The 27435-nt window shown below is 32.4% G+C and overlaps 5 protein-coding genes and 1 long non-coding RNA gene across 17 annotated transcripts; 3 read left to right on the top strand and 3 right to left on the bottom strand.

Annotated features, from left to right (window-relative positions):
- Nucleotides 1–228: 228 nt before the first annotated feature.
- Nucleotides 229–1573, bottom strand: mad2 (mitotic arrest deficient 2). Its single transcript, XM_035883080.2, has 4 exons — nt 1429–1573; nt 1140–1353; nt 687–1049; nt 229–555 (listed from the first exon to the last, which is right to left on the bottom strand). Exons 2-4 carry the CDS (start codon nt 1210–1212, stop codon nt 356–358), a joined length of 636 nt encoding a protein of 211 aa, XP_035738973.2. The 5' UTR covers nt 1213–1353; nt 1429–1573; the 3' UTR covers nt 229–355.
- Nucleotides 1574–1745: 172 nt separating this feature from the next.
- On the top strand, nt 1746–6101 carry Nopp140 (nucleolar and coiled-body phosphoprotein 1). 5 transcript variants are annotated; one of them, XM_035882828.2, is made up of 5 exons: nt 1746–2004; nt 2334–4124; nt 4224–4310; nt 4508–4960; nt 5093–5227. In XM_035882828.2, the coding sequence occupies exons 1-4, from the start codon at nt 1903–1905 to the stop codon at nt 4910–4912; spliced, it is 2385 nt and encodes a 794-aa protein (XP_035738721.2). In that variant the 5' UTR covers nt 1746–1902; the 3' UTR covers nt 4913–4960; nt 5093–5227. The 5 variants fall into 5 exon arrangements, with proteins under 5 accessions (XP_035738721.2, XP_035738712.2, XP_035738744.2 ...); XM_035882819.2 differs by having other exon boundaries at nt 1747–2004; nt 4221–4310; XM_035882851.2 differs by lacking the exon at nt 4508–4960 and having other exon boundaries at nt 1751–2004; nt 5093–6101.
- Nucleotides 6102–6425: 324 nt separating this feature from the next.
- Nucleotides 6426–10816, top strand: LOC118449000 (uncharacterized). 5 transcript variants are annotated; one of them, XM_035883038.2, is made up of 5 exons: nt 6426–6718; nt 8489–8655; nt 8739–8899; nt 9739–9907; nt 10263–10816. In XM_035883038.2, exons 2-5 carry the CDS (start codon nt 8489–8491, stop codon nt 10450–10452), a joined length of 687 nt encoding a protein of 228 aa, XP_035738931.1. In that variant the 5' UTR covers nt 6426–6718; the 3' UTR covers nt 10453–10816. The 5 variants fall into 5 exon arrangements, with proteins under 5 accessions (XP_035738931.1, XP_035738941.1, XP_035738961.1 ...); XM_035883048.2 differs by lacking the exon at nt 6426–6718 and adding an exon at nt 7210–7366; XM_035883068.2 differs by lacking the exon at nt 6426–6718 and adding an exon at nt 7217–7394.
- LOC146872850 (uncharacterized) lies at nt 10318–12497 on the bottom strand. Its single transcript, XR_014982407.1, has 2 exons — nt 12324–12497; nt 10318–11845 (listed from the first exon to the last, which is right to left on the bottom strand). It is a non-coding gene; the product is annotated as an uncharacterized LOC146872850 (long non-coding RNA).
- A 500-nt stretch (nt 12498–12997) lies between these two features.
- On the top strand, nt 12998–20699 carry Srrm1 (Serine-arginine repetitive matrix 1). 4 transcript variants are annotated; one of them, XM_035878943.2, is made up of 15 exons: nt 12998–13290; nt 13412–13501; nt 13581–13703; nt 15330–15500; nt 15789–15949; nt 16031–16225; nt 16310–17125; nt 17245–17376; nt 17453–17632; nt 18087–18300; nt 18385–18470; nt 18540–18778; nt 18859–19017; nt 19101–19594; nt 19682–20699. In XM_035878943.2, the coding sequence occupies exons 1-15, from the start codon at nt 13279–13281 to the stop codon at nt 19892–19894; spliced, it is 3285 nt and encodes a 1094-aa protein (XP_035734836.1). In that variant the 5' UTR covers nt 12998–13278; the 3' UTR covers nt 19895–20699. The 4 variants fall into 4 exon arrangements, with proteins under 4 accessions (XP_035734836.1, XP_035734806.1, XP_035734796.1 ...); XM_035878913.2 differs by having other exon boundaries at nt 16034–16225; nt 17453–17938; nt 19682–20694; XM_035878903.2 differs by having other exon boundaries at nt 17453–17938; nt 19682–20691.
- An 88-nt stretch (nt 20700–20787) lies between these two features.
- RpIIIC53 (RNA polymerase III subunit C53) lies at nt 20788–22562 on the bottom strand. The gene is made up of 7 exons (XM_035878956.2): nt 22216–22562; nt 22030–22141; nt 21692–21944; nt 21526–21618; nt 21336–21460; nt 21021–21266; nt 20788–20945 (listed from the first exon to the last, which is right to left on the bottom strand). Exons 1-7 carry the CDS (start codon nt 22464–22466, stop codon nt 20826–20828), a joined length of 1200 nt encoding a protein of 399 aa, XP_035734849.1. The 5' UTR covers nt 22467–22562; the 3' UTR covers nt 20788–20825.
- Between the last annotated feature and the right edge of the window lie 4873 nt (nt 22563–27435).

The following is a 27435-nucleotide window of genomic DNA, read 5'->3' on the forward strand; positions in this document are numbered from 1 at the left end:
CATAAGCTATTCTTAAAAAATACCATTTTTCAATACAATTTTTTTCGAAGAAAGTAAAGTTTTTTCAAAAATCTTCCGAAAGGTCACTAGATTAAACCTTCGTTTTTAAAATGAAACCTTGTTCGTCAAAATCGGTCAAGAATTATGCCTGTTCTCATTGATGAAGTAAACCATTAAAAACCTAGAGGTAGTAAACAATCTCAAACATTTCAATGTTTACACACAATATCATTATTAAAATATTTATTAAGACTTTTAAAAATTGGTAGTACTTTTTATTAAAAAGATAATTGTTTAAGGTATAATTCTTCAAAAGATATATGTACATTTATAAATTATTCGTTATCATAATTATTCAAACATTTTTATAACTGACAATCGTGTCCATCTTATGGATAGATGTTGAAAATGACCTGAGTTGTACTTCCTGACTGTTTGCTATAAATACTGGTTGAGTCTCATCCCATTCTTTTGGAATGTTACAATCTTGGACAGTATAAGTTAGTATATCAAAGGAACATAAACAGTCCAATAAAGGCAGAAAACTTACAGTACCTGAAAAAGAGAAAAGTAATATTATTAATAAACAAAAATACCTTATAACAATGAATCTTGCAAAGACATTGTCGACAAAATATAATTAGTATAAAAAGTATAAAACTATAGATAAGAAAAATTAAAAATACCTGTAATTTGACGTATAACTTCTCGAATTTCTTTTTGGATAGTTTTCACATCCTTTGTACCAACTTCAGGCAATTCTACCATGTTATTATCGTTTATACTTTTTGGCGTATGGCCTTCATAGTCAACTCTAAAATCCCATTTCTCCAAAACTTCCTTTGTATTAACATTTGTTATAACCAAAGTTATTTTCTGAACTTTTCGCTGAACAAGCCATTCTTGAATCTGACCTAATACAATGTCTAAGAATGACTTGATTTTCTCATCCGTTGACATTAAAAAGAATAAACCGAACTGTTCCGCTGGTTCAAATGTTTCAGGAGGATAAATTCCTCTCTGATAAAGTATACTGTTGATTCCATAAACTGTATGAAATAATAGTTATATTTCTTAAGAAATAAAATTAACACATTTTTTAATATAAAACGATTAAAATTATCACAATATAAACTTACGTAAATATTGTTTCACCAATTCTGCAGACCCTTTTAATGTAATACATTTTGTTTTCTGTTGTGTCTCAGTCATTTTTCCTACAATTCGAATTTATACCTGGTACTGTTTAATTTTATACAACAAATAACTTTTTGTAGGTTAAACCGATGCCGGTCTTTCATTTTAAAACTGATCAATCTGTTTAAAGTATCTACAAGATAAGCCAATCAGATGCTGTGAAAATAAATTGCTTATAATATCCAAAGGCATTCGAAGGACTTGAAGGATTCTACAAAAAAAGACAATTACCAATAGCTCAACCAATGACATTATAGAACATTTTGTTTAATATAAATTGAAATTATCTGATTAAGGAACACAAAATTAAAAAGTAGATGATAAGAGTTATCTTTATTTATCTTATAATATAGTTTTTAGAGATTTGTTTTTGTAATTTAATTTTTAAAAAAGAATTCTCTTAAGGGCGTGCGCAGATGTCACGTGTTGTGACGTGTGCCATATATGAAGACGATACTAGTGATACTTAGTTTCTTTTTCTTTTCATGGAAATGAACAAAAGTAATTGCGACCTTAAAGATACTTTTCTATTTGTTGTAAGATCTGTATAGTTTAACAGCGATAGTTCATACTTTAGAATCAAACTTGTCCTATCCATTCATGAAAACGCAACATAAAGTTGTGAACAAGAAATAAAAGTTTCGTATGACCAATTGTACAAGATTGTTTCATTAAACCTTCGCTAACCCTCGATCCATTTCAACCATGGCGTCGGTTGAAGAATTAGGCGTTTCTGCCCTTGTCTACGATTATTTACTGAAAAAGGATGCATCTTTAGCAAAGGTTTTCCAGAAAAAAACACAGGCGGTAAGATAATATCATAGTATTTTATAAATATAATATATTCATAATTTTAACACGATGATTACCACGCGGACGATTATTACCGCCATCCGCCATACCACGTGGGCCAAATCACGTTTTTGTATATTTCATCAATACCGCTTTTATAAATAATTCAAATATTATTATAATAATTATTTTACTAGCAATTAATTCTGAAATTTATCATTTTGGATTTTCACGTTTATTTGTCTTTTATCCTTTTTGATATTCTATTGATATATTCAATGGTGCTTAAAAACAGACTTTCAGTTTAAAAGATAGTATTTCTCAAAAGATGAATGTTTTTACAGCTTCCATTACCAAAAGGAGCACCTACTATACAGGATGTATTTCAATATTTTCAAAAGAGTTCGCCAAAGAAAATTACAATAAAGGCACAAACAAAAGATAGTAGTTTAGATTCAAGCTCTGAAAGTGAAGATGAGTCACCAAAAAAAGCAGTACAAGTAAATGGTAAAGTTACAGCTAAACCAGTTGTTGCCACAAAAAAAGATGTATCTTCTTCAGAAGAATCTTCAAGTGAGGATGAAAAACCAGCATCTAAAGTTGCTCAAAAAATCCCATTGAGTAATGCATTAAAATTTAAAGCAGCACCTCCTAAGATATTAGAAAAGGCAAAAGGAAATGTCAAGGGAATGCCTGCTAAGGAAGAGGATAGTTCAGAGGAAAGCTCTACAGAAGAGGAAGAAGAGAAACCAAAATCACAAATAAAAACATCTGCATCACCTAAAGTTATTAAAACATTAAATGTAAAGAAAGCCTCCAGTAGTGAATCTGACTCTGAAAGTGATGAAGAGGAATCTAAAGTAAAGGTTGCTGCTAAATCTGGTAATTCCTTCAAATCTGCACCAGCTCAACAAGTAAAGAAGCAACAAAACAAAAATGTAGAATCCTCGAGTGAAGACAGTAGTGATAGTGACGAGCAACCAACTGTTAAAGTAGTAAAAAAACCAGTTCCTACACAAGTACTACTATTAAAAAAAGGTCCTACTAAAAAAGGAGCCAAAAACGAAGAATCAGGAAATTCATCAACAAGCGAGGAGCCGAAACCAAAAATAACATCCACACCAGTGGCTAATAAGAGCAATATTTCTAAAAAGTCTGAATCCTCAAGCGATGAATCTGATGATGATACTCATGCAAATCAAATGCCAGTAGCTGTGAAGCAAGCATCTTCTCAAAAAGTAGTTCCACAAAAGAAAAATGAAGTAGATAAAAAGAATAAGAACCAAATGTCTGTTATATTGGGACAATCGAAACAAAATATAAGTAAAAAAGAATCATCATCAAGCGAAGACAGTAGCGATGAAGAAACAGTGACTAAGAAACCTGCTGTGAATAAATCAGTGCCAGCAGTAAAACCATCTATAGTTGCAATAAAGAAAGCATCATCTTCTAGCGAAGATAGTAGCGAGGAAGAACCAACTGTCAAGAAATCTACTCCTGCTAAACAATCACAAAATTCAATAATTAAAACTGCGAAGGCGAAAGAAGCATCATCTTCCAGCGAAGAGGAGAGTGATAAAGAAGCAATTGTGCAGAAGCCACCAGCATCCAAAAAAGGAACTGTTAAGAAAGAAGAATCTTCTAGCGATGATTCTGACGACTCAGATGAGGATAAAAAAGCAAAAGTAAAGACCATACCGACAAAAGTATTAAAAGCAGCACCAGAAAAGGTAGCACCAAAACAGGATTCATCAAGTGACGATTCTGACGATTCTGAAGAAGAATCTGCTTCCCCTGTAAAGCCAACACCTGCAAAAATGGTACTCATAGCAAAGAGTAAAAAGCAAGAGTCTAGTGATGATTCTGATTCAGATTCTTCTGAAGAGGAAAAGCCAAAGGTTGCAGCAGTTTCTGAGACTGCAATTTCTAAAAAATCTACGGATTCAAGTGAAGAAAGTGATTCGGACGAGGAACAAAAGCAAATGGTAAAACAGCCGACTCCAAAGATTAAGACACCTGGTAAAGCTGAAAAAAGGAAAAATACTGAAGAACAAGAAGAAAGTTTACCTACAAAAATTGCAAAGAATAATTACAGCAATTTTGTTAAAGCAACTAATAGCTTTAACGGGGATAAGGTGCGATATTACGTATCGTTTATGTATTTATTATTACTGAACGAGGCTGTTGTATTTTTTCATTTTTATTTATTTCTTTTTTCTTGATAAATATAGCAGCAAAGAAATAATACACCATTTCGTCGAGTAAAGGACGAAGATGTTTCATTGGATCCAAAATTGGCTAACAATTCCTTCGAGGCAAAGGTAAATGCTCGGAAACATCCGAGAAGCGCACAGGTCACTCGCCGCCTCGTAAAAGCTTGCGACCATGTTTCCGTGCATTAACCAGAAGCTTCTTTCAGATAATAATAATAATAATAATAATAATAAGACGATTAAAAACACGATATATGATATTCGTGAGATGCGGCGATTGACCTTGTGTTTCTCTTTTGTTTTAGGAGGAGTATGAAGATGATAATAATTTTAAGCAACACAGTGGTGGTGGTGGAGGTCGGGGTGGATTTAGAGGTGGGCGCGGTGGTTATGGATTTCAAGGAGGTCGAGACGAGGGACGTGGGGGTTATCGAGGCGGTGGTCGTGGCGGTGATAGAGGTGCGCGTGGTGGATTTAGAGGTGGTCGAGGTGGTAGGGGCGGTTTTGATAATAGGAAGTCTTGGGGTGGCAATAATGACGATAACGATAAGGATAGAGGAAATGGATTTAGGAAATCATGGAGTAATGATAACGGAGATAGGGGAGGTCGTGGTAGAGGGGGTTTCCGTGGAGGTAGAGGTGGCTTTGATAAAAGAACAACTTTCGATTCCGCATCTACACAAAATAAAAAGATTACCTTTGATGATTGATGATGAAAAGAAATATAAATGTATATATATATATCTATATATAAACAGGTGAGATATTACTTATTTCTAAATATACGTATAATATCAAAGAAATAATTGATTTTATTAGCACCGCCGTGTGTGTTAATATATTTATTCCGCCCTTTATTTTTCTTTTCTTTTTTTATTTTCTTTCAACAGAAAGGCGCACGAGGTTCATGGGGAGAAAAGGCTAATCTGGATTTGCGACATACAAGAGGAAAGTCTTTTAGACATGAAAAAACCAAGAAGAAGCGAGGTAGTTACCGCGGTGGTCAAATAGATACAAGTGTTAACTCTATTAAGTTCGACGATTAATCAGTTTGATAGATTAAGTAAAGTAACATAGGTATATTTCATTGATCACATTTCTATTACTTTAAAGAGACTGCTAATCAAAATTAAAGAACAGAATTATGAGTCTGTTATCCGAACACTTGCTATACATTTGTTTTGTCGATTAATATTCTTCGTTGTATAAGTAATATTTAGAATTAATAGTTTTAATATTAAATGACCATATTTTATATCTGTGTACGTGTAGATATGTTTTGTTTGTTTCACGTAAAAGATGCAGTATAGAGATATTTTCGCATTACAATTTGCGATTTACATATATATGATTACAAGTCAAATCTAATGATAAACTAAGATCGATTAATTCCTACAATAAATAGATATTCTTTTCGAGCAACTTCTGTGTTTAACTTATAATTTGAGTCGTTTCAATTAATTGTTCGATTTTTGTTTAACATATATAAACTATTTATATAAACTGTTTATTGCAATATTTAACGTGACAGGTGGTTTTATAGTAATAGAGAAAAAACAGATGGTTTATATAGTAAATCATAATTTCTTATTAGCTTATTTTTTCATGTCTTAATATTTTCATTTATTAATAAATAATTGAAATAAGATTATATTTTTCGGAATGAATGAAATTATATGTGCTATAATCTAATTTGCATAGTTTTCAGGATTGTAATACATTCTTAAATATCGTATACGTGTAACTTATATAAGCGAACATCTCATTGTCACAGAAAGCGCTGTCAGTTTTAAAGGAAAATTCTAAGCGTTTATATAATAACTTGTATGATATGATGATCATTTGTTGATGAAAAAAATATTGATAGAAGAGAAAAAATAAATATAAGTGAAAGAATAAATGATTTTTTTATTCTAAATATATACGTATATCACGAATCATTGGTAACAAAACGGAAGTATACAAGAATTGTTGGAAAAAAAATTAAGCTTTAAATATAGAAGATAATTTTGATCTTTAGAAAGAGGGAAGGTAAGAAAAAAAATAATTATGATAATTTCCTGTTACTTAGACTTGATTTTCATTCTTTTTTCTTTTTTCCCCCTTCATTTATCTTAACCGATACACGATGAAGGAAAAAGTTCCGAGGTAAAATAGGGAGCAATACATCCCGCTTTATCCCCTCTTACCGACGGCTTCTTCAGCAAAGCACAGAGAGAGCTACTTAGGACTCTACAGTGCTCTGCAGTCAACCTCTGGACATCCACCTGCGAGGACGGAGGTGTACGACCCCATATCCGGTGTAGTGAGACATGACCGGCATTTGAGATTCGTGCACCCGTTTTTTCCCTTTTTCTTTTTTTTTTCGTCTCTATTATCTTTTCATTAATAATTGCAATCGAATTCGTTTAATGTTACGTATAGTTTGACGATCTTTTTGTTAAAAAGGGAGTGAGAATTCGGGAGAACACGTTGTGTTTACTGGATAGACTCTCCCTCTCTCTATTTTTTTCAAGGTGAGTAATAACTTAAAAGTTTTAACAATTACGTGGTATTATTTAAATTTTAAATGTAATTTAATTATTTATTATTTAACGTAAACTATTTTCAGTAGATTTTTTATTATAGATTTTTATAAATGTGCATCGCAAGTAACATAATCTTTGACAAATTACGATATTTTATTATCATGAGAGATGTACATATTTTTTAGTCTACGATAAACATTGATATTTAGTTTGTAAATTAAAAAAACATACAGTATAATAAATGATCGTTGCGGAGGATAGTTTACAAAATATATAATTTTAAAAAATCAAAGACCGGAGAAAATTTGCCTTCTTATAAGAAGATAAAAATCGAATATAATAATTTATTCGTGAAACGAGTCACCGAAACGCTTATACCGTTATTGAACCCGCAAGGATGAGTAAACATAAATAAAACGTACGTGTAAGGTATATGGTAAGGCATGAGTTCAGAAAAAATCTTTTTGGATGAGACATACATCGTTACCGTTAGAATCTTCCGGATAGATCATTAGAAACATGCTATTAGCTGTTTCTAAGATATCCTAATAATCTATTTTTGATTCTAGAAGCTAAATCGTTATAAATCAAAATGAATTAGACACTACGATCGATGAAAATTTTAAATCTACAAATGTAAGGAATAAATAAATAGAACTTTAATGTGAGTAGATAGGGCTACTAGGTACGACCGTTATGTAAGGCCGTTAGGCCGCAAAGTAGGACTGTTTCAAGTTCATTCGATTCTTATGAGTTATATCCTTATTTTCTTTTCTTTTCGTTTCTTTTCTTTTCTTTTCTTTTTCGATATAACTCGCATGGATCTTTTCGATTTCAAAATCGCGACTTGCGTGCGGAAATAATAAGTGTGTGGAGATAGAAAGAGTGAAGATGTGTTTATGTCAGAAGAGACGGATACATTTAATGCCGAAACTCTCTCTCTGTGTGTGTATATATATGTGTGTGTGCGCGCGCGCATGCGTTTGTGTATGAAGGGAGAGAGAAAGAACGCAAGGAGGTCGTTAACGTGGTAACGTTAACCGACCTTGAGCGGGATCCATCGATGATTTCTTGATGGTGTTTGGCTTTGATTATAAGAAGAATCAAGCGCAAAAAATTGTTTTTGAATTGGTATACTCGTATAAGCAATCGTGGGAAGTCAATGAAATTCAACATTTGAAATAGTAATTAAGCAGACCTATCCAAAAAGATAGATCATTCGAAATTTTTATTAAAAAGATATATCAGAGTTTGATGTTCAACATTCTGCTTTCACTCCTACTGTATCCAGTCTCATACTTGTGAGAATGTGCCTAATGGAAATTATTATGGATCCAACAACCTAGAAACCCGAAAGTGCATATAAGGATGCATACCGATAGCAAGTCGGTACTACTAATCATCATTCGAAATCGTGGTTGCACACGTGAGAGTGACCCCACTAACTAACTAACACAAATAGATTCTATGTACGATCGGACACATCGATGCGTGCGAGTTGCCGCGAAAGGGAAAAAAGTTTCAAGCTCTAGAGAACAAGCACACGCTTGGTTCTCATTGCTTTAGCCCTTTTTTCTTTTCTAATATCTTCCTTTTATTTTTTTTTTTATTTTCCTTTATGTGTTAATCATCTTTTTCTTTCTACTACACAAACGTAAAAAAGTACATGTTCTTATCTTCTTGCGAACTCGAGTTTCGAGATAGCACGTACATGCTGATTTCATAATTCTTCGTCTATATTTCATTATTTTATTTCAGATGCATAAATATTATTTCGGATTATTTCTAATTATTATCGCGATGTGTGCCAAAGTGTACACCGCGAAAAAGTGCGAAGGAAATGGCCTAGGATTGAAGTATGTATGGGGGGATGCATTAACAGACTCGCTGGATTGCATAGGACCTAATAATGTGCAATATCCTACGTAAGTGTTTGAAGATATCTACTTATAAAAAAGTTACCCATCATTTTTAACAGTCAATTAAAAGAATGAATTTTTATTTACAGAGCCGCGATATTGAGAACCTTTAAAAATCTTTGGGCAAATGGTCGAACCGCTAGATATCATCAGTCTCAAACTACCGATCCCAAAATAACGAGACAAGCCCTTCTTCATAATTACAAACTCGCACAGGGAGATTTCTCAATAACGGGACATGCACGAAATGGTGAGTTTTAAATATGATCCATAATTATTCTACCTTTCAAAAAAAAAAAAAGAAAAAAGAAAAAAGAAAGATGTATCGAATCGTTTTAACGGAAACTAAAAGGAAAAAAAATTAGTTACACTCTGACATCATAGATTAATACGAAAAGCTTCTTTCAATGAATTTCTTTTATAAATTGTCCAAATAATATTCTTTTTCCTGATAAATTTTGCAACGTTCAAGGGAAATGAATTTGACCGAATTCTGAAATAAAAAATAAGATTACTTTTTTTTTTTATGGATGATCAGATAGAAACGAACATAAGACCATCAACCATAAAGATTCAAAGATGTATGGAACGAAGGCGAAATTATTCGTCATTATTTCTTGCATCTCTTTGTAATCATAAATAGGTCGATTTGGAGTTATGATTATGACCTAAATCGATCCAAGTCAATTATTTTTAGTTTAGTTATCTAGGCAGATAGTATTACATGTCATATCGCTGTAAAGTTATCCTCTGATGAGAAGGAATCCTTTGGGACGGAAGACGGGTAATAAGGCACCATGTTATCCAGTCAATACAGTTATCGTTCGTTGTGCTTATAACGGTATTCGTAGGCGACCCACTCACGTTCCTTTCGAACGTCAACTTGTGCACGTTCGTCGCTCCGAAGAATTCCGAGGAATTCCGAGGAAAGAGCGAAGACGACCCCTCTCGATCATGATGTCGATCATCTTCCGTTTTGATCTCATAGATCTAAGGATCTAGCCTTTCCTTATGTTTCTTTTGATCGATCTTTTGATATTTTGATTTATGAATTGTTATATTAATTTTTTTATTTCTTATAATTTTTAGGACGAGGCTTTTCTGCAAAGGAAAGCTGCGGCTCTCCAAGCAGACTCTGTAAAACAAGGTATAACACCACAGCACCTATGTATGGTGTCAGTTTGACGAGTGGTCAACCAGTGACAATCGTACAAAAGTTTCCTGATCTTCTTCAGCAAGTCGTATTCGAAGTCTGCGAGTAAGTATTCTATATTTATATCATCAATATTAGAATTTCTCTTACTATCATGTAAAAGAAAACGTGTAACTTGTTGAAATATAAACGAGAGAGTTTCGAATTAAAATTCTTGTCGTTCTGTCAGCGATTCGTTTTATTTCAAATGTAGCACACTAGGCCAGATACCTTCTACGATACTTAATGTTCGTAAATAACATACTTTGGCCTACTCTTCAATTATTTTTCAAATACAGGCTAGTGTTAAATATTTAATCGAAGTAAATCCTTTTTATGATATAATTAAAAACGAATATCAATCGAGTCTTCTTTTTTCTGATTAAATAAAAAATAAACATAAAACGAATATATTTTTCAGATCGAAAGAATGCGATGTAGTCCATGGTGAATGCACCCAAACATATGTGCCTTACTTGTTTTTGGTGATTCCTTTGGGGCCGGTGACCCTAACCGGTCAGGATTACGTGCTGGTTGAGAGTGGTTGCGTCTGTAAGCCAAGGAATTTGGCGAGTACAGCATCCGAAGCGCCTGTTGTGCCAAGCTTCTAAGAAGCATTTCTAATTCAGATATGAAACGTTGATGATAATGTCCAATAATTTCTTCGATGAAGTTCTCTAAAATTAAAGGGAGAAACACGAAGAAGGATGAGACATGAGGAGATATAATATGAATATTGTGACGATGTAAATGAAAATTTAAAGGACCGACTCGTCGATCGAAATAGTGAACTTTTTCAGGCGATCGTCGAAATTATAGGAAAATGTGTTTGATGGCAAACAAAAAATATGTACGCAATACGCATACTGTATAAAGAAGTTCAAATTTAACGTAATTAATTAATATTAACAAAATGTTTAACTTGTAAGAAAATATGATTAATCTATGTAAAACTATTACAAAATTATCACGAGACTTTTATGTTTTGTTGATAAGGATATACAAATCGTTTCTTCGCTCCTATTATTTATATATATTGTAATAAGTAAAAAAAAATTATTTTTATCGTATTAATGTGTCTTGGAAAAAAAATGTCATATTATTTTTCGAAATCATATATAAAAGTAGTTGAAGAGTAAAGCAATGATATTGTGGTAGTTTAAAAAAGTAAATTGGAGCAAGCGACGAGGTCCGCGGAATCTGGTCTCGGAATTCACAATCCAGTTCACTAGACTCGCCTCGAGCCGGTTTTAAGCAGGTGTATCGTAGAATTCAACGATCTCGTATAATCGAAATATTCTTCATGGAAAACGGGGTGTAATTCTAACCGTAACTTTCACATTATTTTGTTTTTAATAGTCGTTAGAATCTAAACGATTAATTTTGATATATTCATGTTCGGAATATATATTTCAAATCAAGTTTGAAAAAGAGAGCATGTTGCATCGATAACTTTCATTGGTCGATAAAGAACACGTAGCTAAATGATCTTATCGATAGTGTAAAGAACCACTTTCGAATCTTGTCCTTCTTGAGGAAAAGTAACAAGTAAAATAAAAGACAGGGTCAAAAGCAATGAACTTGACTCATAGCATTACTAAATCAATGTTTCAGTCGTTTTTTAAGGTTAAGGTCAGCGAAAGTTGCATATGTTATTTCAAACTTGGTCGGTAAAGAAGAACACTCTCGAAAGGAATGAAAATTTGTTGTTAAATGTCTATAATTTAATATGATAATTTTAAACAAACTCGAGACTACGATATGCTTCTTTCGATACATTGAATATACTTTTGACCCTGTTTACGTCCTCGAAAGAGAACGATGGTAAGCTGTACCGATGAACGGGATGGATGGACGCTGACCGAATCGACTTTACTGTAAATTCCGATGAGTGTAATGTACCGTTACAACTTTGCGGAACCCTTCACCTCGATTCGCGTCTCTTACATTTTTATTTCTCTTAATTGATAGTTTAGCTTCATGTGATTGCACCATTCTCAACACCTGTTAACACGATTTTAAATTCATATTCTTACTGAAAAGCACATACCAATTTCTTTTCTTACATTCCATCTTTTATACTACTTATTAGAGGATGAATATTTGACGAATATACAATTGTAATAATTAATGGTTAATATTGAAGAATCATCTGCGTTGTCGAACGATTTTTGAGATTAAGTTTCGTTAATCATTTATTTCTTTAACGTTATGTTCCTGTTTAAATACGTTTAAAAAATACGTTAAGAGATCGTTAATAATCGGCTAACTTCATTGCTGTTTACAGAAAAATGAAGACAAGAAAAACTATCAATATATGTGCTAATTTTTCTATCGATAATTATTGAATGCATGTATGTATGTATTTTTTATTTATTATTAGGTTATCTTTCTTCATATGTACAACATATAACATATATCTATCAGTATCGTTTTTCTTTTTGTTATGTTTCTAAAAATTATTTGTAAAGTTAAATTTTACCTGAGAAACTTTTTTTTGGAAACTTTAATTTTGTTCACTCATACTATCGATATTCGATAGATAATGTTCTTTTCGTGTAAATTCAATAATGAAGATATTATTAAATTGATTAATAAATATAGCAATTATTTAATGTATTCAAGCTATTTTATATTTAATTTTTATTCTGATTAATTACCGTTGATGAAAAACGAAAGTTAACTCAACTGAATCCTGATTGGTTAATTCTGAAATTTACAATAATATTGTCCAATGAGAAGTTCGTAAAGCTTACGTCACAATTTGTTTATTTAGAAATTAATTTTATTTTTTACATATTTATACAATAATTTGTTATTAATAATACATTTTAAAACAAATCCAATCACATAAAATGACTATCGATTTATCGAAGAAAAAAGAATACTGCAAAATTTTAGGTTGGTAGTATTGTTGAGGTAGCATGACCTTGGTAGTTTTTGCCATTTTTAAATCTTTGAATAAATATATATTGAAAATTAATTTCGAATATTTAGGCTTCATTGGTCTAAAATGCGTAGAAAAGAAAATATTAGCAATAGAAAATAAGAAAGAAATAAAAAAAAAAATAGGAACTTATATGATGAAATTTCTTTCCAATTTCATAATATTCTTTGCATCAGAATACACTAGATTTTGATGATATACTCCCTTTCTCAATGATTCATATTCGAAGAGATAGTAGCAGCAGCCATGTTGGCCGATTGATCCACTATTCGCGTCTCTACTTAATTTGTTAGAATTTTATGTTCGTATGCAAAATTTGTGAGATTTATAACCGTGTAATAGAAATTGTGTATTACAAAGAATAAGATTTTCGTATTTGTACGATATTCATTTGTTGATAAACAAAAAGAAAAGAATCAGTTTTGGCACTTAGCCGACTGAGAACTACGTTCTCCGCACGGAACTTTTTTAACATCCACACCTTGCCAAGATGATGTATACGGTAAGATAACTCAAATATATTTAGATTGTATAACAGATTTATTTATCTTTGACCTTGAAAACTTGTAATATGAATACATTACGATTGTAAATCTTAATAAATATTTCAACTGTGAACACAGGGGACAACTGCTTCGCAGGATACTAGATTCAGCGATAAGGAGAAGAAACTTCTCAAGCAAATGAAATTTGGTGACTCTCTGACTCAAAAGGTGGTTATAATCACAATATTGCTCGTATTTGTTATCTATAATGGATGTAACACTTTATATAATATTCTTTTATATACAGGTCGATATGAGTAAGGTAAAACTAGATGTAATAAAGCCATGGATAACAACGAAGATTACACAGATTCTAGGCATGGAAGATGACGTTGTGGTAGAATTTGTGTATAATCAATTGGAAGAAAAGGTAAGACATCTATCATATCACTTTGGATAGATCCAGCGATATAGCTAATTTAGATTTAGTATCGTTTTATTGAATGAATTATAAAATGCGTTCACTTGGCTTTTTCCCCTCATCATAGGATATCGATAAATACACATTATTTCAGCACTATGTTTGGTATAAGTTACAGACGTTTAGATCCAAAATCTGCACGAGTTGCTGACTTTGGATTCGTAAAGCAACAAGGCAGAAAAGATAGTATTTATCGTACTTGCCTGTTTGCTTTTTAATTTGGTTAAATGTCACTGTTCCTGAGTATCCTGATTTTTGTGAATCCAAGTATCTCCTCCAAGCATATTCATTTTCAACAAAAGAAAACTGATGTAGCTGATCTTGACAAATTGAATGTGTGAACGTAATGTCTTATCGCATATGTTTGAATTCCCCGTTAGTATAAGTAGAGACCGTTGGTGGGGCTCAACCCTTTTGTCCAAATGGCATTCGGATGTGCTCCTCCCTACATCCGTATGGCCGCCTTTGTATCAGCCGTCGACCATAGCGTCAACCGTTGGCAGCTGCTATATCAACATCAGCTTAGAACAACTGCTGAATCTTCAGCATCTTGGCTGTAGTGGCATCCTCATTACAACGTCATCGAGGGAAACGACTTTGCATCGATACTTTCACCGCATCATGCTGATTCTGCCGATCCTGTTTATTTCATCCTACTTTGGAGCTCTTCGTCCATGGTGTTTCATCACTTGGCGTAGTAGCTGACGAAGCTCGTGACTGCAGCCACGAGTATTGTCTTCGTCATAGCTGCCACTTCGATAGAAGTGGTCTGATGTCGAGCTGCTGTTATGAGAGCTGTTCCCAGCTTTCATCTGGGGTTTGAGCGTCGGCAGCATTCCAGAGGTTTTCTCCATGGGAACATCATCTTTTCAACTTCTGATTCCTGTCAACTGCAGTCATCTATCAACACCGAGATCTGCTGGGAGCTACGTGTAGCTGCAGTACACAGCCGATGTTGCATGCTGAAAATCATCTTCATCGGGCATTATCCATGTTGCATAAGCATGGATTTTTATCGGAGCCGGTCCTACTTGCTGCTTGCAGAAAAACACCGATCATCATCTGGTATTACCAGGGAATTCAGAAATATTTCCAGTCTACGCTGGAAGTATCTCTTCAATGGTTTGACAGTCTTTGTCAATGGAACAGGTTGGTGAAATGGTAATCCTTTTATTCTGCATTAATTTTTTGACTTTCCTATTTCAGCATTTTCAATATAGCATTCAGTGAAATGGCGAAGAACTTAAAGGTATCTGTATGCTTGAGATATTTCTGCATTTATCGATAAATTAGATATTTTTCTTAGCAAGTACTGCCTCTCGCTGTAGGTAATTTTATATGCGGACTGTGATGCGATGGGTAAGATATGTCACTAATATGGAGATAAATCTGCTTTTTCGAGGGGGAAAAGCAGTTAGTTATAAATTAGGGATAATGATTTTGTGTTTTTTTTATATAATGCTCGCATAAAGGTATACATACGAGTACAATACTTTTTTACAAATGTTTAGAATTTGAACGAGCTAAAGTTGAGATTTTGTAAATTGATAAATTTTTATGCTATGTATTTTACAGTTTCCTGACCCCCGAAAAATGCAGATCAACCTCACGGGTTTCTTGAATGGAAGGAATGCTCGATCTTTCATGGGTGAATTGTGGGACCTTTTGGTCTCTGCTCAAGAAAGTGTTACGGGCATTCCAGAGGCTTTCTTACAGCAAAAGAAAGATCAGATTAAAAAACGATTGGTAATTACATCATTCTCTAAATTTCGCATGTAAAGTAAATATATTCACGTTAATTTATATTTCTTCTTTTTTTCATTTTGCAAGGCATACTATATAAATTTATCCACTTGTCTTGTCATGAATTGCTGTCAGAAGTTAGAACAATTGAAAAGCTAAATAACATGTATTAAGAAGTTAGGTTGATTGGTTTAAAAACTTATAATATTAAATATATTGTATGATAATAAGTAAACGTTATAAAATTAGTATAATATATATATATTTAAAATATTGTAATATATTACTTAGGAAGAACAAGAAAAACTTCAAGCATCTTTAGCAGAAAAAGAAAAAGAGAAGGAACGCGAAAAAGAAAAGGATGAGACAGACAAGATAAAAAAAGAAGAAAAGGAACGTGCTTCATCAAAAGAGCATAGAAGAGATAGAAGTAGAGATCGTGATAGAGACAGGTACATTTTTTTCCATTCGCTTGATAATAATTCGCATATTTTGCATTTATTGTATTAATTACATTAATATTATTCACATAGAAGTAAAAGAAGTAGATCGAGAGATAGACACAGAGATCGTGATAGATCCAGCCGAAAAAGGAGATCTACTTCGAGATCGCCCAGTAAAAATTCTCTTAAGGATAACGGAAAAGATATGTCAGATATTAAAGTCGAACGTGAAGATTCTCCACAACCTGAAAATGCAATACCGTTAATGCCAGTTAAAACTAAACCGTAAGTATTTTGATGTTTTTCTTCTTTTTTTTTTTTTTCTTCCACAAATATGTGTATTATCACATATTTATTATATTGTATTAGGGAAGCAGCCGTTGCAATATCCAGATTACAAGCAAAATTAATGAGCATCGCTGATGGTAAAAAGAAGAACAATCGTACACCATCACCCGAGTCATTGGATAAAACAACGAAGAAATCAAGATCAAGATCCAAGTCACCAGGAACGCGTTCGAAGAAATCTAGATCTAAATCACCTAGTCGAGATTCAAAATCACGTAGATCACGTTCACCTGCATCGAAATTAAGAAGATCCCGATCAAAGTCTAGATCTAGAAGATCTCGATCTCGATCTCGATCAAAGTCAAGAAGATCTAAGTCACGTTCGCAAGAGCGTTTAAAGTCGAGAAGATCTAAATCAAAGAATTCTAGATCTCGCAGTAGATCACATTCTAGATCGAAAAAATCTAGATCAAAAAGCGACGATCGAAGTAAATCTCGAAAATCACGATCCGTGTCGAGCGATTCGAGATCTACGAAATCTCGTTCAAAATCATCCGATAAACGAAAGGACAATCTTGATTCTAATCGAAAACGAGATAATAGTACTAGCAGTAGTTCTGGAACAGAAGGTGACAAGGGTGCAAAGGATAAAAATGATTTTGAAATAAGAAAAAAGAAAGATGGTGTGCAAGCCAAACGATCTTATAGAAAAACGAATAAAGATGACAGTGGTAGCGATAGCGATTCAAGTCGTGAGAGAAAATCAGCACCCAAAAGAAGAAGTCCAACACCACGTAAGGAGAGAGGCCGTTCCAAGGAGAGAGATAGATCTCGCGATAGATCGCGAGATCGATCGCGTGATAGATCGCGAGATAGATCACGAGATAGAACAAGAAGGTAAAGAAATAGATTTCTTTGATTAAATTTTATATGGATTTTTACATAGAATTTTACATGGGAATTTTACAATTATATATATGGTTCATTTAAATCAGGATTATTTTTATGCGCTTCAGGAGATCTTTGGATAGAGAACGTGATCGACGAAGGGAACGAGAAAGAGAAAGAGAGAGAGAAAGATTGGACAGATACAGCGGAAATCGTAACATGCGGCCACCGTCTGTACGCAGAGCACCTAGTAGGCGAAGGTGCGTCTGAATTGCAAATGTTACATGAGAAAGATAGAGGAGGAATCATTTTAATAAAAAATGTTATCTCTTTCAGAAGTCCGCCACGTAGAAGCCCGGCTAGATATCGTCGAAGATCTCCAAGTCCTGGAGACAGGCGTAGAAGAAGATCTTTGGATCGTAGGAGGAGATCGTCGGAGAGGCGCGATAGACGACGATCACCCGATCGTCGAGATAGTAGACGTCGTTCGCCCGATGGAAGGGATAGATCACACAGGTATGATAGATCGTCCTCTCGTGACAGATCGAGTAGACGAGAACGTTCCAGAGATAGAAGGGATAAGGATCGTAGATCGAGATCTAGGGATCAACGATCATCAGTGGATCGTATGAGAGACGGGAAACGATCTCCCGATCGTTCGAAGGATGGGAAGGATAAAACGAGGGACAAGAAGGTTGATGATAAAGTTAAAAGATCGACTGACACGGGATCGCGAAAAGAATTACGAAACGGAAGGTCTAAGTCAAGTAGCTCGGAAAGTAGCGAGAGTAGTACCTCTAGCAATGAGGATGAAACAGTTAGGTGAGTATGATGTCGTTCTTTCCTATGTCTTTCTTTTCAGAAGCTACGGTTATCCAGTTATATGAGTATTTTTTGATTCGCGTTTTATTAATATTCTTATTTTAATATTATTTTTTTTTTATTAACATTTACACACGTGTGCTTGCAGAAAATCAACCGAAAGAAAATCTCAAGAGAAGCACGAGCGGGAACAGTTGGACGAGAATAAGAGAAAAGAGAAGGAGAAGATTCTTAAGGAAGAACCTATGAAGCGGGCTGAAAAAGACGTGAAAAAGACCGAGTCAGTCTCTATTAAAAAGGCTGAACCAAGCGTTTCGCCAAAGAAACAACAGATAACTGCGCTTCCTGTCACCAGACATAGGGTAACAAAAAATCTTTTTCTGTTTTTTCTTTACTTGCTTTTCATTTTTATAAATGTTTTAACCTTCGTATAAACAAAATTTTAGTTCTCTAAGAGTTTGTCCCGTACACCTTCACCATTTAAGAAGACAGAAGACATTATTGCAGCTGCTAAGTTAAAACAAACTTCAAAGTATGTACACATATATATATATATCTTTATTGTATATATGTGCATAATGACATAATATTTTAATTGTAGAGAAGATTCTAAGGCAGAATCACCAAAAATAGGCGAACCAAGTCTAGCATCTGGCGACGCTTTTCTGTTGAAAAAAGATGAAAGAACAACTAAATCTGGTAAACCTACATCGGAAGAGAAGAGAACTGGCCAAAAGTCTATTGAAACAATAGCACCGAAAAAACCACTTGATTCTATAAAACGAGTAAAAAGAGATAAACGAGATGGATCTACGGATTCTGATGATAGTGATACCGAAGGTAAAGAATAAATTAAATTTCATTTTACAGGAGAATTCATTTTTATCTTTTTATTATCAATTATATAAATGAATTTATAGGGAAAAAGAAGGTAAAGAAGATAGATAGGTCTAGGAAGTCTAGAAAAGTTTCTTCCGATGAAGACAAATCTGACAAGAGCAAGGCAGGTTCTAGTTCAGAATCTGAAGATGACAGGAAACATCTAGACAAAAATAAAAAGAGAGATTTAAGTCGGGGAGGTAAGATCTAGATCAATATTTATTTTCAAATGGATATATATACATCGTTAGGATAATATACTTATACGAGTTTTGTTTATTAGATTCAATAGATGATCGAAGTAAAGATAGAAAGGACAATAGAAAACGTGAAGTAGTTGAAAGTGAATCACGAAAGCGTACCACGAAAAAGGAAATAGAGGAGGAAATAAAAAAGGCGAAGAGATCTAGAAAAGATTCTTCGTCTGGAGAAGAAGATACAAAATCAAAAAGAACTAAAAATGAAGATGACAAGTCGAGGTCAAGAAAGTCTAAGAAAGATTCAAGTTCCGACGACGAACCGAAAAAATCGAGGAAAAGAAGAGATAGTTCTTCCGAGGATGAAAAAACTAGAACGCGAAAAACAAGGAAAGATTCAACCAGTGATGAGGAAACGAAAACAAAATCGAAGAAATCTAAACGAGATTCGAGCACGGACGATGAAGATATTGCGGAAAAAGATATGAAGAAGAAGCGGAAAATTGATGATAGCTCTGACGAGGAGAAAGTTAAAAAGAAACGTAAGAAAAAGACAAAAACTAGTACAAGTGAATCAGAGGTAGGTATTTAAATATAATATTGTAAAATATAATAATAATTATTATTATTATTTTTTGTAAATTTTTTGTAAATTCGATTTATACAGGAAAGCGAAATAGAGGAAAAGAAAAAGAAGAAGGATAAAAAACATAAGAAACATAAGAAACACAAGAAACATAGAAAACACAAAAAGAAGAAGGTCGCGGATTCTGACGAATCTGATGTAAGTGAAGGTAATACGGAAGAGTTAGAAAAAAAACTTCGGGAGAAAGCATTAAAATCCATGAAAAAAGGACATAGTATTGAAAGAAGTGATTGAGATTGTGTCGTATCAAAGATCGTGTTACCTAACGTGTATTCATACCACAATGTACTTGATCAAATTGATGAATTGTCTTATGAATGACTTTTCCTGTTATTACTGGAAAGGAAGCTAGGTTTCATTACACATTGAATTTATTCATTATGAAACCAGTTTCTAATCCGTGCACTGACATGTCATTTAACAAGTAATTCAATCGTATAGTTCTTATCGTATACTTTAGAGAGTGCGTATTTTTATTTTGATTTTCATTATTGATATTACCAAAAGATACTATAAATAATTTCATAAGTTGATACAAAAGATGAATACATCAGTACATTATTACATTTAAACATAGCTATTTTTTTTGTCCTTGAAGGACGCAATACCTCCTATACACCTCCAAATTTTAACAATATTAAGATATATAGACACATGATGTGTCAAGCTAGAAAACTGTTTACTTTTACTTTATCCGTATCACGAAGCAGTTTACACGTGTCTTATACCTAATTTTAAGCGAATTGTTTCTTGTTACATAGCACCGCTGCGATGCAAGATTTATAACTTATTTTCATTTGTGTAGTTAGTTTCTCTCAAGAAATTTGCATTTAGAATATAATAATTTATATATTATATAATATTATTTCTACTGTACAACTTGAAAAATGAAGATATTTTGGTGTCGCCTTCTATTCTCATTCGACAACCTTTACTTTGTAATAATTATAAATTTTGTCTAGACTTTGAAAGTCGTCATATCGAATTTGTACGTGATGTAATTTACTTTATAATTCACACATGCGCGCGCGCGTATTCCTCTTAGTATTTGAAATATATCATTTTGAAAAAAGTGTTATTAATTTGACAATTTATATAATTATTAAATTATTTATTATATCTTACATTAATATATACAACTATCTATATATTTATACATGACAATTTACATTTTAAGCAGCATAGATTCCCAATCTGGAGAACATACTAATGTACTATTAATTGTTCCGAGATTGATAAGTTCACCATTCAGTTTAACTGTATCTAGTTTTGCAGCTAGAAGATCCTAAAATAGTAATGAATTTTTAATTTACTTAATCTCGCAGATTACTTTTTATAGCATAAATTTATAAATGATTACTTGTCGAAAACTCAAATTGGATCCAATATCTACAATTAGATTGTTTTCACCTATACATAAACGTGCTTTTCCAGATTTTAATATTTGTAATTTTCCAAGCATACCAGCTTTCAAGCTGCTTAAAGTGCAATAATTCTTTTTGGTACTATCTTTACTTTCTCTTTCTTGCGTTGTATCATTTGCATGCTTTGATTTTGGTGGATTAGCATCATCATTTGATTCTAAACCTGGCAAGCAATCTGGAAACTACAATTAAATAATTAACTAATTATTAATAATATTTCTTTATATTATTCAAACTAAATTTTACAATACCTGCATTAACATATAGGAATGTGGTTTGTTTTCAATAATTTGCGATAAATTGTCCAATTGATATGGCTTCTTAGATTCGCTTTTTATAAGTGTTTCTTTTTTAATTTCTTTCTTTGGTTTCATTACTGTAAATTCATATTTTATAGCAAATACGTTATGATAATAAAATAACATGTTGCATTTTGCTTACCAGTGCCATTTTCTAAAATGATAGGTTTTTGATCTATTTCTTCATTGTCCGAAATACTATTTTCATGCTTAAATTCCGTTTTATATAATTTCCCTATAATTATAAAACAATAATATGTTATAATTCTATTTATTTTTATATTATTGTCATATCAAAAGAATCATACCCTCTAAAATCATAGGTAATATGACAGGAGCATTTTCAGTATCCGGCTCTGTACCATCATCGATAAAATCATCCTTTAATAATGCTTTTAGTTTTCGTTCTTCTTCATCTTTATCAATATCACGGTCCAAATTTAATTTTGGTTTTTCTATAAAAACTTTTCTATCGCAATCACTGTATCTATCTCCTCCTTGTCCCTTAGATCTTCTACCACCTTGGGTGTCAGTTGCACCTTGAGAAAATACACCAGAAGTCTGTGGGTATAAACAAATAGAAATAAAATATATTACATCATAGAAATTTGCTTCATCAAGAAATAACTAATGTTATGAGATATACCTGGATTAGATTATTAGAACCTCTGCCTCGTCCACGATCCGATCCACGTCCTCTTCCTCTGCCTCTTTGCTTAGATGATTTTTCAGTATCGCTTTTATTTACTACTGTTTCCCTAAAAACAAACTATAGTTTCATTGTTGTTTAAGTAATAATATTTTTAAATATAAAAGAAAAGAATGGACTTACTCTTTCTTTTTATTTCGTTGAGCATTAAAATTAGGTACATAAACTTTTTTCGGTTTTTCAGTCTTAATATTTCCACCTAGAGTTAAATCACGTGGTAACCTAAAAGAAGTCAATCGTGTTGTCGTGGGTGAAACTCCTGGTTCAGTTTTAATATTTCTGAGAGGCACTGGTAAAGAAGTTCCCGGTTCAATTTTAATTCGAACATTTTCTGGAAGTGTGTGATTTTTATCGCGGAATTTATCAGAAGCCATTTCTAATGATTCTAACAATTTCGTTTGCGTTGACTATTATCTTTGACACTCATGCTTTTGCCAAGCGGCCATTATTGACCAATGCCAACCGTACAAAAGTACCAAAGTCTTATATGTACACTGTTACCAATCATAAAAATAAAAATTTCTTGCTGATTAATTACTTGAATATTGATCATCTTGATTTAATATATTTTATTTGAATATTATATAAATAATATAAAATCGTAAATTTTAATTTCCATTTTTATGTGAAAAATATTTAATATTATTCTAGTATAAATATAAAACAATTTTAAAGAATTGAATCTTTCTATATTTTGATTTGAAAAAATAAGATTATTAAAATATTACTATGTTTTTTATTTTGAATAAGAAAATCTAAATTTTGTTCTTATAACAAACGATTTAGGTCTTATATGAAAATGTATGATTTAAATATTGCTTGTTTACGCGGGCAAAGTTGATAACCAATAAAGTTGTAGCTGTCACAATATTTTCGTTATTTTGCGCGGCAATAAGGCAGCCATTATAATCATGTTGCAAGATGAATACTACATTTTACAGATTTTCTGCTATGCAATCATCAATATCATAAATTTTTCAACAGAATCATACCCGGAATCATGCTTGAAATCACAGGTAATGAAATTTATTTATTTCATAATATTTTTCAATTTTTAACTGAAAACAAATATCTGGTAGTTATCAAATTTTTACGTTTATTTTACCGTGTTTAATTATTCGAGCATTTGTAAATTATGTTATATAGATATATTTTTAATGAGTTACATATGTTTTATATAATCGATGATAAGAAGAAAAAAAATATCAAAAAGTCTAAGATAAGATGAAAATAAATACAATATGCAACTGACAAACCTATTTCCTTGAAGAATATTTTCGAAATTATTTTGCAGAATGGGAAGTATATTTTTTTAATATAAGTCATTTCTCTCAAGAGACACCTTTCTCTCTCTCTCTCTCACTCCCTCTCTCTCTCTCTCTTTTTCTCTCTTATGACATTTAGATATATTAATATTCCAGCTGTTTTGAGAATTATTTTATAATTACAACAATCATTTTATAATTTTAATGCACACAGCATTTATTATAAATGTCGAATTACACATATCTAACCATATAGGGCAAATTTGAAGTAGTATTATCAATAAGAAGTAGTATTATCAATAAGAACTTGCAAGAACATAAGAATTTCAGTAAGAGAGATTATTAAGTATACAAAAAAAAAAAAAAAGATTTATTTGGTAAGTTTTAATATTGACCGAATTGTAATAATAAAATTTGTGATATTATGAGAGAGTTAGGTGAACGTAGGCGGGGTAATAGGATGAATGTTTTTAGGACGATCAGTAGTATTTAGCAGGCAAGCAGGCAAGAGATCGAGCAAGCAGGTAAGCAAGCAAGCTGAGCAGAGAGGCTGACTGAGTAGACTAAGCAGGAGCGACATAGGGGATAGGAGAGTATAGATACATATAAGACGGTGTGCGCGATGAGGTCATCGCGTGGTTTTTTAACCGCGCCGGCAGTCGTGAAGCAGACCGCTTGAAAGCCGGCTGCCTTACGTTCGTTTCTGCTCTCTCGTGATTTTTCTAACTCTGTGCCACGTGCCCGAGAGTTTCGTTCTTTACCTCTTTTTCCATTATTTTTTTTTTCTTCTATTTTTTACGTTCGCGAGTTCGAGAAATACTTTGATATTGAATTCTTGTTTCTTTAAACTAAGAAAAATACAAAGCGTCATATTTTAATAAATGTCGTCTTTTTATCATCGTCTCGCGAATCCTGATTCCTAATCGAGCTATCGCCCTGGACAACAAATTTTCATTAACGGATTACGATCGAGCAGATCCACGAGTCATAAAATCGTTATACACCGCTAGACACATGACCGATTTAAAGTTCGACCGGTCGGTACGTTTCTTAAACCTGTTTTAACTTCTCCTCTCTTTCTCTCGATTATTGTATACATCGGTGAGTGAATTTTCGAATAGCCCAATTGTAGTGAGTCAAATCGTTTTTGCATTGTCCCTTTCGATTGTGTGTGATTTGCTTTTTTTTCTGTTTCCTTTTTTCTTTTTTTTTTTTCTTTTTTTTTTTTTTTTTTTTTAATTTTCTAATCGATCTATGTGTCTGTTTTTCTGTTGGCAGATCAAACGACGAACGTCTCTGAGCTGCTATAGATTATATTTTAACAACTTGCCTGTTTTTAATTTGGAAGTTATGAAGAAGGTAAAGTTTGTTAAAAGAAACAGAATTAATCTGTTTACGTTTGTAAAAACTGACTCTAATTGTCGACTAGACAGATAAACATGATGTTTTTCTAATCTTTCGTGTATTCTTCACGTGCATAAATATGGGAATGTAGGAGTAATAGGAATTTTTGTTGTGGAATTAATTTAAAGATCCTTATAGAGAATACAGAATATAAGCTAATCACAAACAACAACGAAAGTTTTCTTGTCAATGTTTTCTTATATACGCGATAACAGCTTCTCTTCTTTCTTATGTATCCTACTTATATACCGCTATGTATTCTTTTTTACATACAGGTTTTCCGTTACCTCTCTTTCTTTCTCTCTCTCTCTCTCTCTCTCTTTCTTTCTCTCTCTCTTTCTCTCTCTCTCTCTCTCTCCCTCTCTTTCATTAGCAAGGAATTAAAAAGTAAAATCGAAGTATAGTTCGTACGGTATGTTTTGGTTGCTGTTCGCTGGAATGGAAATGTTTTGTCGCGTAGGCGTAACGATTTATAAGGAGGATAAGGACAAGCGATTTGAAATTTATGCGTTTACAGTGGTAAACAATTATCAGTCATTAACGTTGGTATTCCATTATCTCTTTTTCTCTCGCTCTTTCTCTCTCTTTTCCTCTGTCTCTTTCTATTACATATTTTTTTAGAAGTTAAATTTCTCTTTTGAAATGCATTATTATTTACAATTCGAATTGAAAATAAAAATATTGAACGTCATGTGAATATCAACAAAATTGATTAAACAATCTTGTTTCTTTTTCTTTTTCATTTTATTATTATTATTTAAATATTTTATATCGATTTTATGCGCTTATGGTGGTAAACAATTTATCTGCCATTAATATTGGTATTTTAATCTTTTTATTTCTCTCAATTATATATATTTGTTTGAAATTAATTTTCTATTTCAAAATGCATGCTTTTTTATAATTCAAATTGAAGTATTAGTGTTATGTATAAATCAAAAACATTGATCACATTTTTAATGAATATATGTATACATATATATATATATATATATATATATATATATATACATATATATACATATGTATCTGAGTAGGATCAAAGATCGAAGAATGATTTTTCTCATTTCAGCGAGTCTATGCGCACGCACACGTCGCTCGATGTCGATAGCTTTCCAGCCGAGCTCATCGATTTCGATCGAAGAGGGTGGAGGAGTTGGAGGAGGAGCTGGAAGAGCTGGAGAAGGAGGTGGAGGAGGAGGAGGAGGGGAAAGAAAAAGAGGATGCAGCGGTAGCGTAGATCGAAACGAAGCGCGCTTTACAAAGTTCGATTTTACAACGAGAAGGAAAACATTGCATCGTTGACAACGAATCTATCAAGAAATTTCAATTTTTTTTGCTGAAAGGAAAAAAAAAGCAAAGATTGGAATATTACGAACGTTTCGAAATCGTCGAAAGATGAATGGAGTTCGACGGACGACCATCGACGCTTTCGATGCTAAGGTAATAATAAATTTATATATTTTTTTTTATTTGCATTCACAAAATAGACCGAAAGAATTCCTAGATGGGCCAAATGATCTTAGATAATTTTAAAAATCAATTACTCCTTTTAGAGTAAATCTTTTAGGCTAATTTTGTCTTCAGATTATAAAATTACTAGATTTGTTTGTAAAATTACAAGCTTAACTACAAGTCTAAAAAGTCTCCAAAAGGAGTAATTTTTATTTAAAGCCATCTAAAAAGTTTTTCGCTACGTAAGAACTTTTGAACTACCTTATATTTGAGTGATTGTGATAACTTTTATATATCTAGTTTAAATATGTAAATTGTTTAAAGAAAAGAGAATTTTTTAAGTTTGATTATTTCTATCACTTTATTATCCATTTTCTTCGAAATATATATATATATATATATATATTTGATCAGAAAAATAAAATGTATATAAGGTCAACACACAATAGCTTTAGTAATTATGTGATCTTGGTGATCTTGCTTCACCTAATTGTAAAACTTCGAATCATCATAAAAAAAGAAATTTTTAAGCTTGATTATTTCTATTTCATCATACATTTTTTTCGAAACAGATTCGACTAGGAAAAAAGAATATAAATACATATATATATATTTTATATTTTATATATATATATATAGGTATATATCAAAGACGAATACAGTAATTATATTACGCAATGTAATTAATTCTCTGTCTCTTTCCTTCTTGAGAAAGATCTTACGCATCGAAGGCCCAAGAGACGTAAGCGATTCTCTAAGTCGTGGTCTCTGCTTCGGGTACTTTCTGTCTCCGAGCTAACACGAGTTCGTAGAAGTGTGTGCGTCGAACGGAACGTGTAATTAGGTGTCTTAACGCGCCGAGATCGGTTGACCGATCCGATAACGTGCGATACATAAGTATATCCTTTGGTTATGGCTATGAGATTCAATGCGTCGAACTTTTCACTGGTAGAGTTAGAAATGAAATACGTTACTACCTTATCGAATAGACAGAGTTCCTAATACCTTAGGACATTTGAAAAATTATAGAAAAGATTAATGATTACAAAAACTATTAATTTTGTAGTATAATAGTAGTAACGATGACAGATATCAAACTATATAATTACAATATAAATTGTCAAATTATTATTGCTGTGATATTTATATTATTTTTTCTTTTTTTATATATAGGTCAATTTTTTTGTATATAGGTCAAGCTTTCATACGATTAACCTAA

Source organism: Vespa mandarinia, chromosome 8 (assembly GCF_050613455.1).
Source record: "Vespa mandarinia isolate Hongniang chromosome 8, ASM5061345v1, whole genome shotgun sequence".
Taxonomy (NCBI): Eukaryota; Metazoa; Arthropoda; class Insecta; order Hymenoptera; family Vespidae; genus Vespa; species Vespa mandarinia.

Excerpts from the sequence above, each read along its gene's own strand:
- mad2 (XM_035883080.2), bottom strand. The coding sequence starts at position 1,212 with ATGACTGAGACACAACAGAAAACAAAATGTATTACATTAAAAGGGTCT. Across the intron at positions 1,050-1,139 it reads ATTGGTGAAACAATATTTAC|TTTATGGAATCAACAGTATA; the intron begins GTAAGTTTATAT and ends TATTTCATACAG. Across the intron at positions 556-686 it reads AGTTATACGTCAAATTACAG|GTACTGTAAGTTTTCTGCCT; the intron begins GTATTTTTAATT and ends TCTCTTTTTCAG.
- Nopp140 (XM_035882819.2), top strand. The coding sequence starts at position 1,903 with ATGGCGTCGGTTGAAGAATTAGGCGTTTCTGCCCTTGTCTACGATTAT. Across the intron at positions 2,005-2,333 it reads TCCAGAAAAAAACACAGGCG|CTTCCATTACCAAAAGGAGC; the intron begins GTAAGATAATAT and ends ATGTTTTTACAG. Across the intron at positions 4,311-4,507 it reads ACAATTCCTTCGAGGCAAAG|GAGGAGTATGAAGATGATAA; the intron begins GTAAATGCTCGG and ends CTTTTGTTTTAG.
- LOC118449000 (XM_035883038.2), top strand. The coding sequence starts at position 8,489 with ATGCATAAATATTATTTCGGATTATTTCTAATTATTATCGCGATGTGT. Across the intron at positions 8,656-8,738 it reads AATAATGTGCAATATCCTAC|AGCCGCGATATTGAGAACCT; the intron begins GTAAGTGTTTGA and ends TTTTATTTACAG. Across the intron at positions 8,900-9,738 it reads AACGGGACATGCACGAAATG|GACGAGGCTTTTCTGCAAAG; the intron begins GTGAGTTTTAAA and ends TATAATTTTTAG.
- Srrm1 (XM_035878903.2), top strand. Across the intron at positions 17,939-18,086 it reads AATGAGGATGAAACAGTTAG|AAAATCAACCGAAAGAAAAT; the intron begins GTGAGTATGATG and ends GTGTGCTTGCAG. Across the intron at positions 18,471-18,539 it reads AAGTTAAAACAAACTTCAAA|AGAAGATTCTAAGGCAGAAT; the intron begins GTATGTACACAT and ends TTTTAATTGTAG.
- RpIIIC53 (XM_035878956.2), bottom strand. The coding sequence starts at position 22,466 with ATGGCTTCTGATAAATTCCGCGATAAAAATCACACACTTCCAGAAAAT. Across the intron at positions 21,945-22,029 it reads GTTCTAATAATCTAATCCAG|ACTTCTGGTGTATTTTCTCA; the intron begins GTATATCTCATA and ends TTATACCCACAG. Across the intron at positions 20,946-21,020 it reads CCAATTTGAGTTTTCGACAA|GATCTTCTAGCTGCAAAACT; the intron begins GTAATCATTTAT and ends TTACTATTTTAG.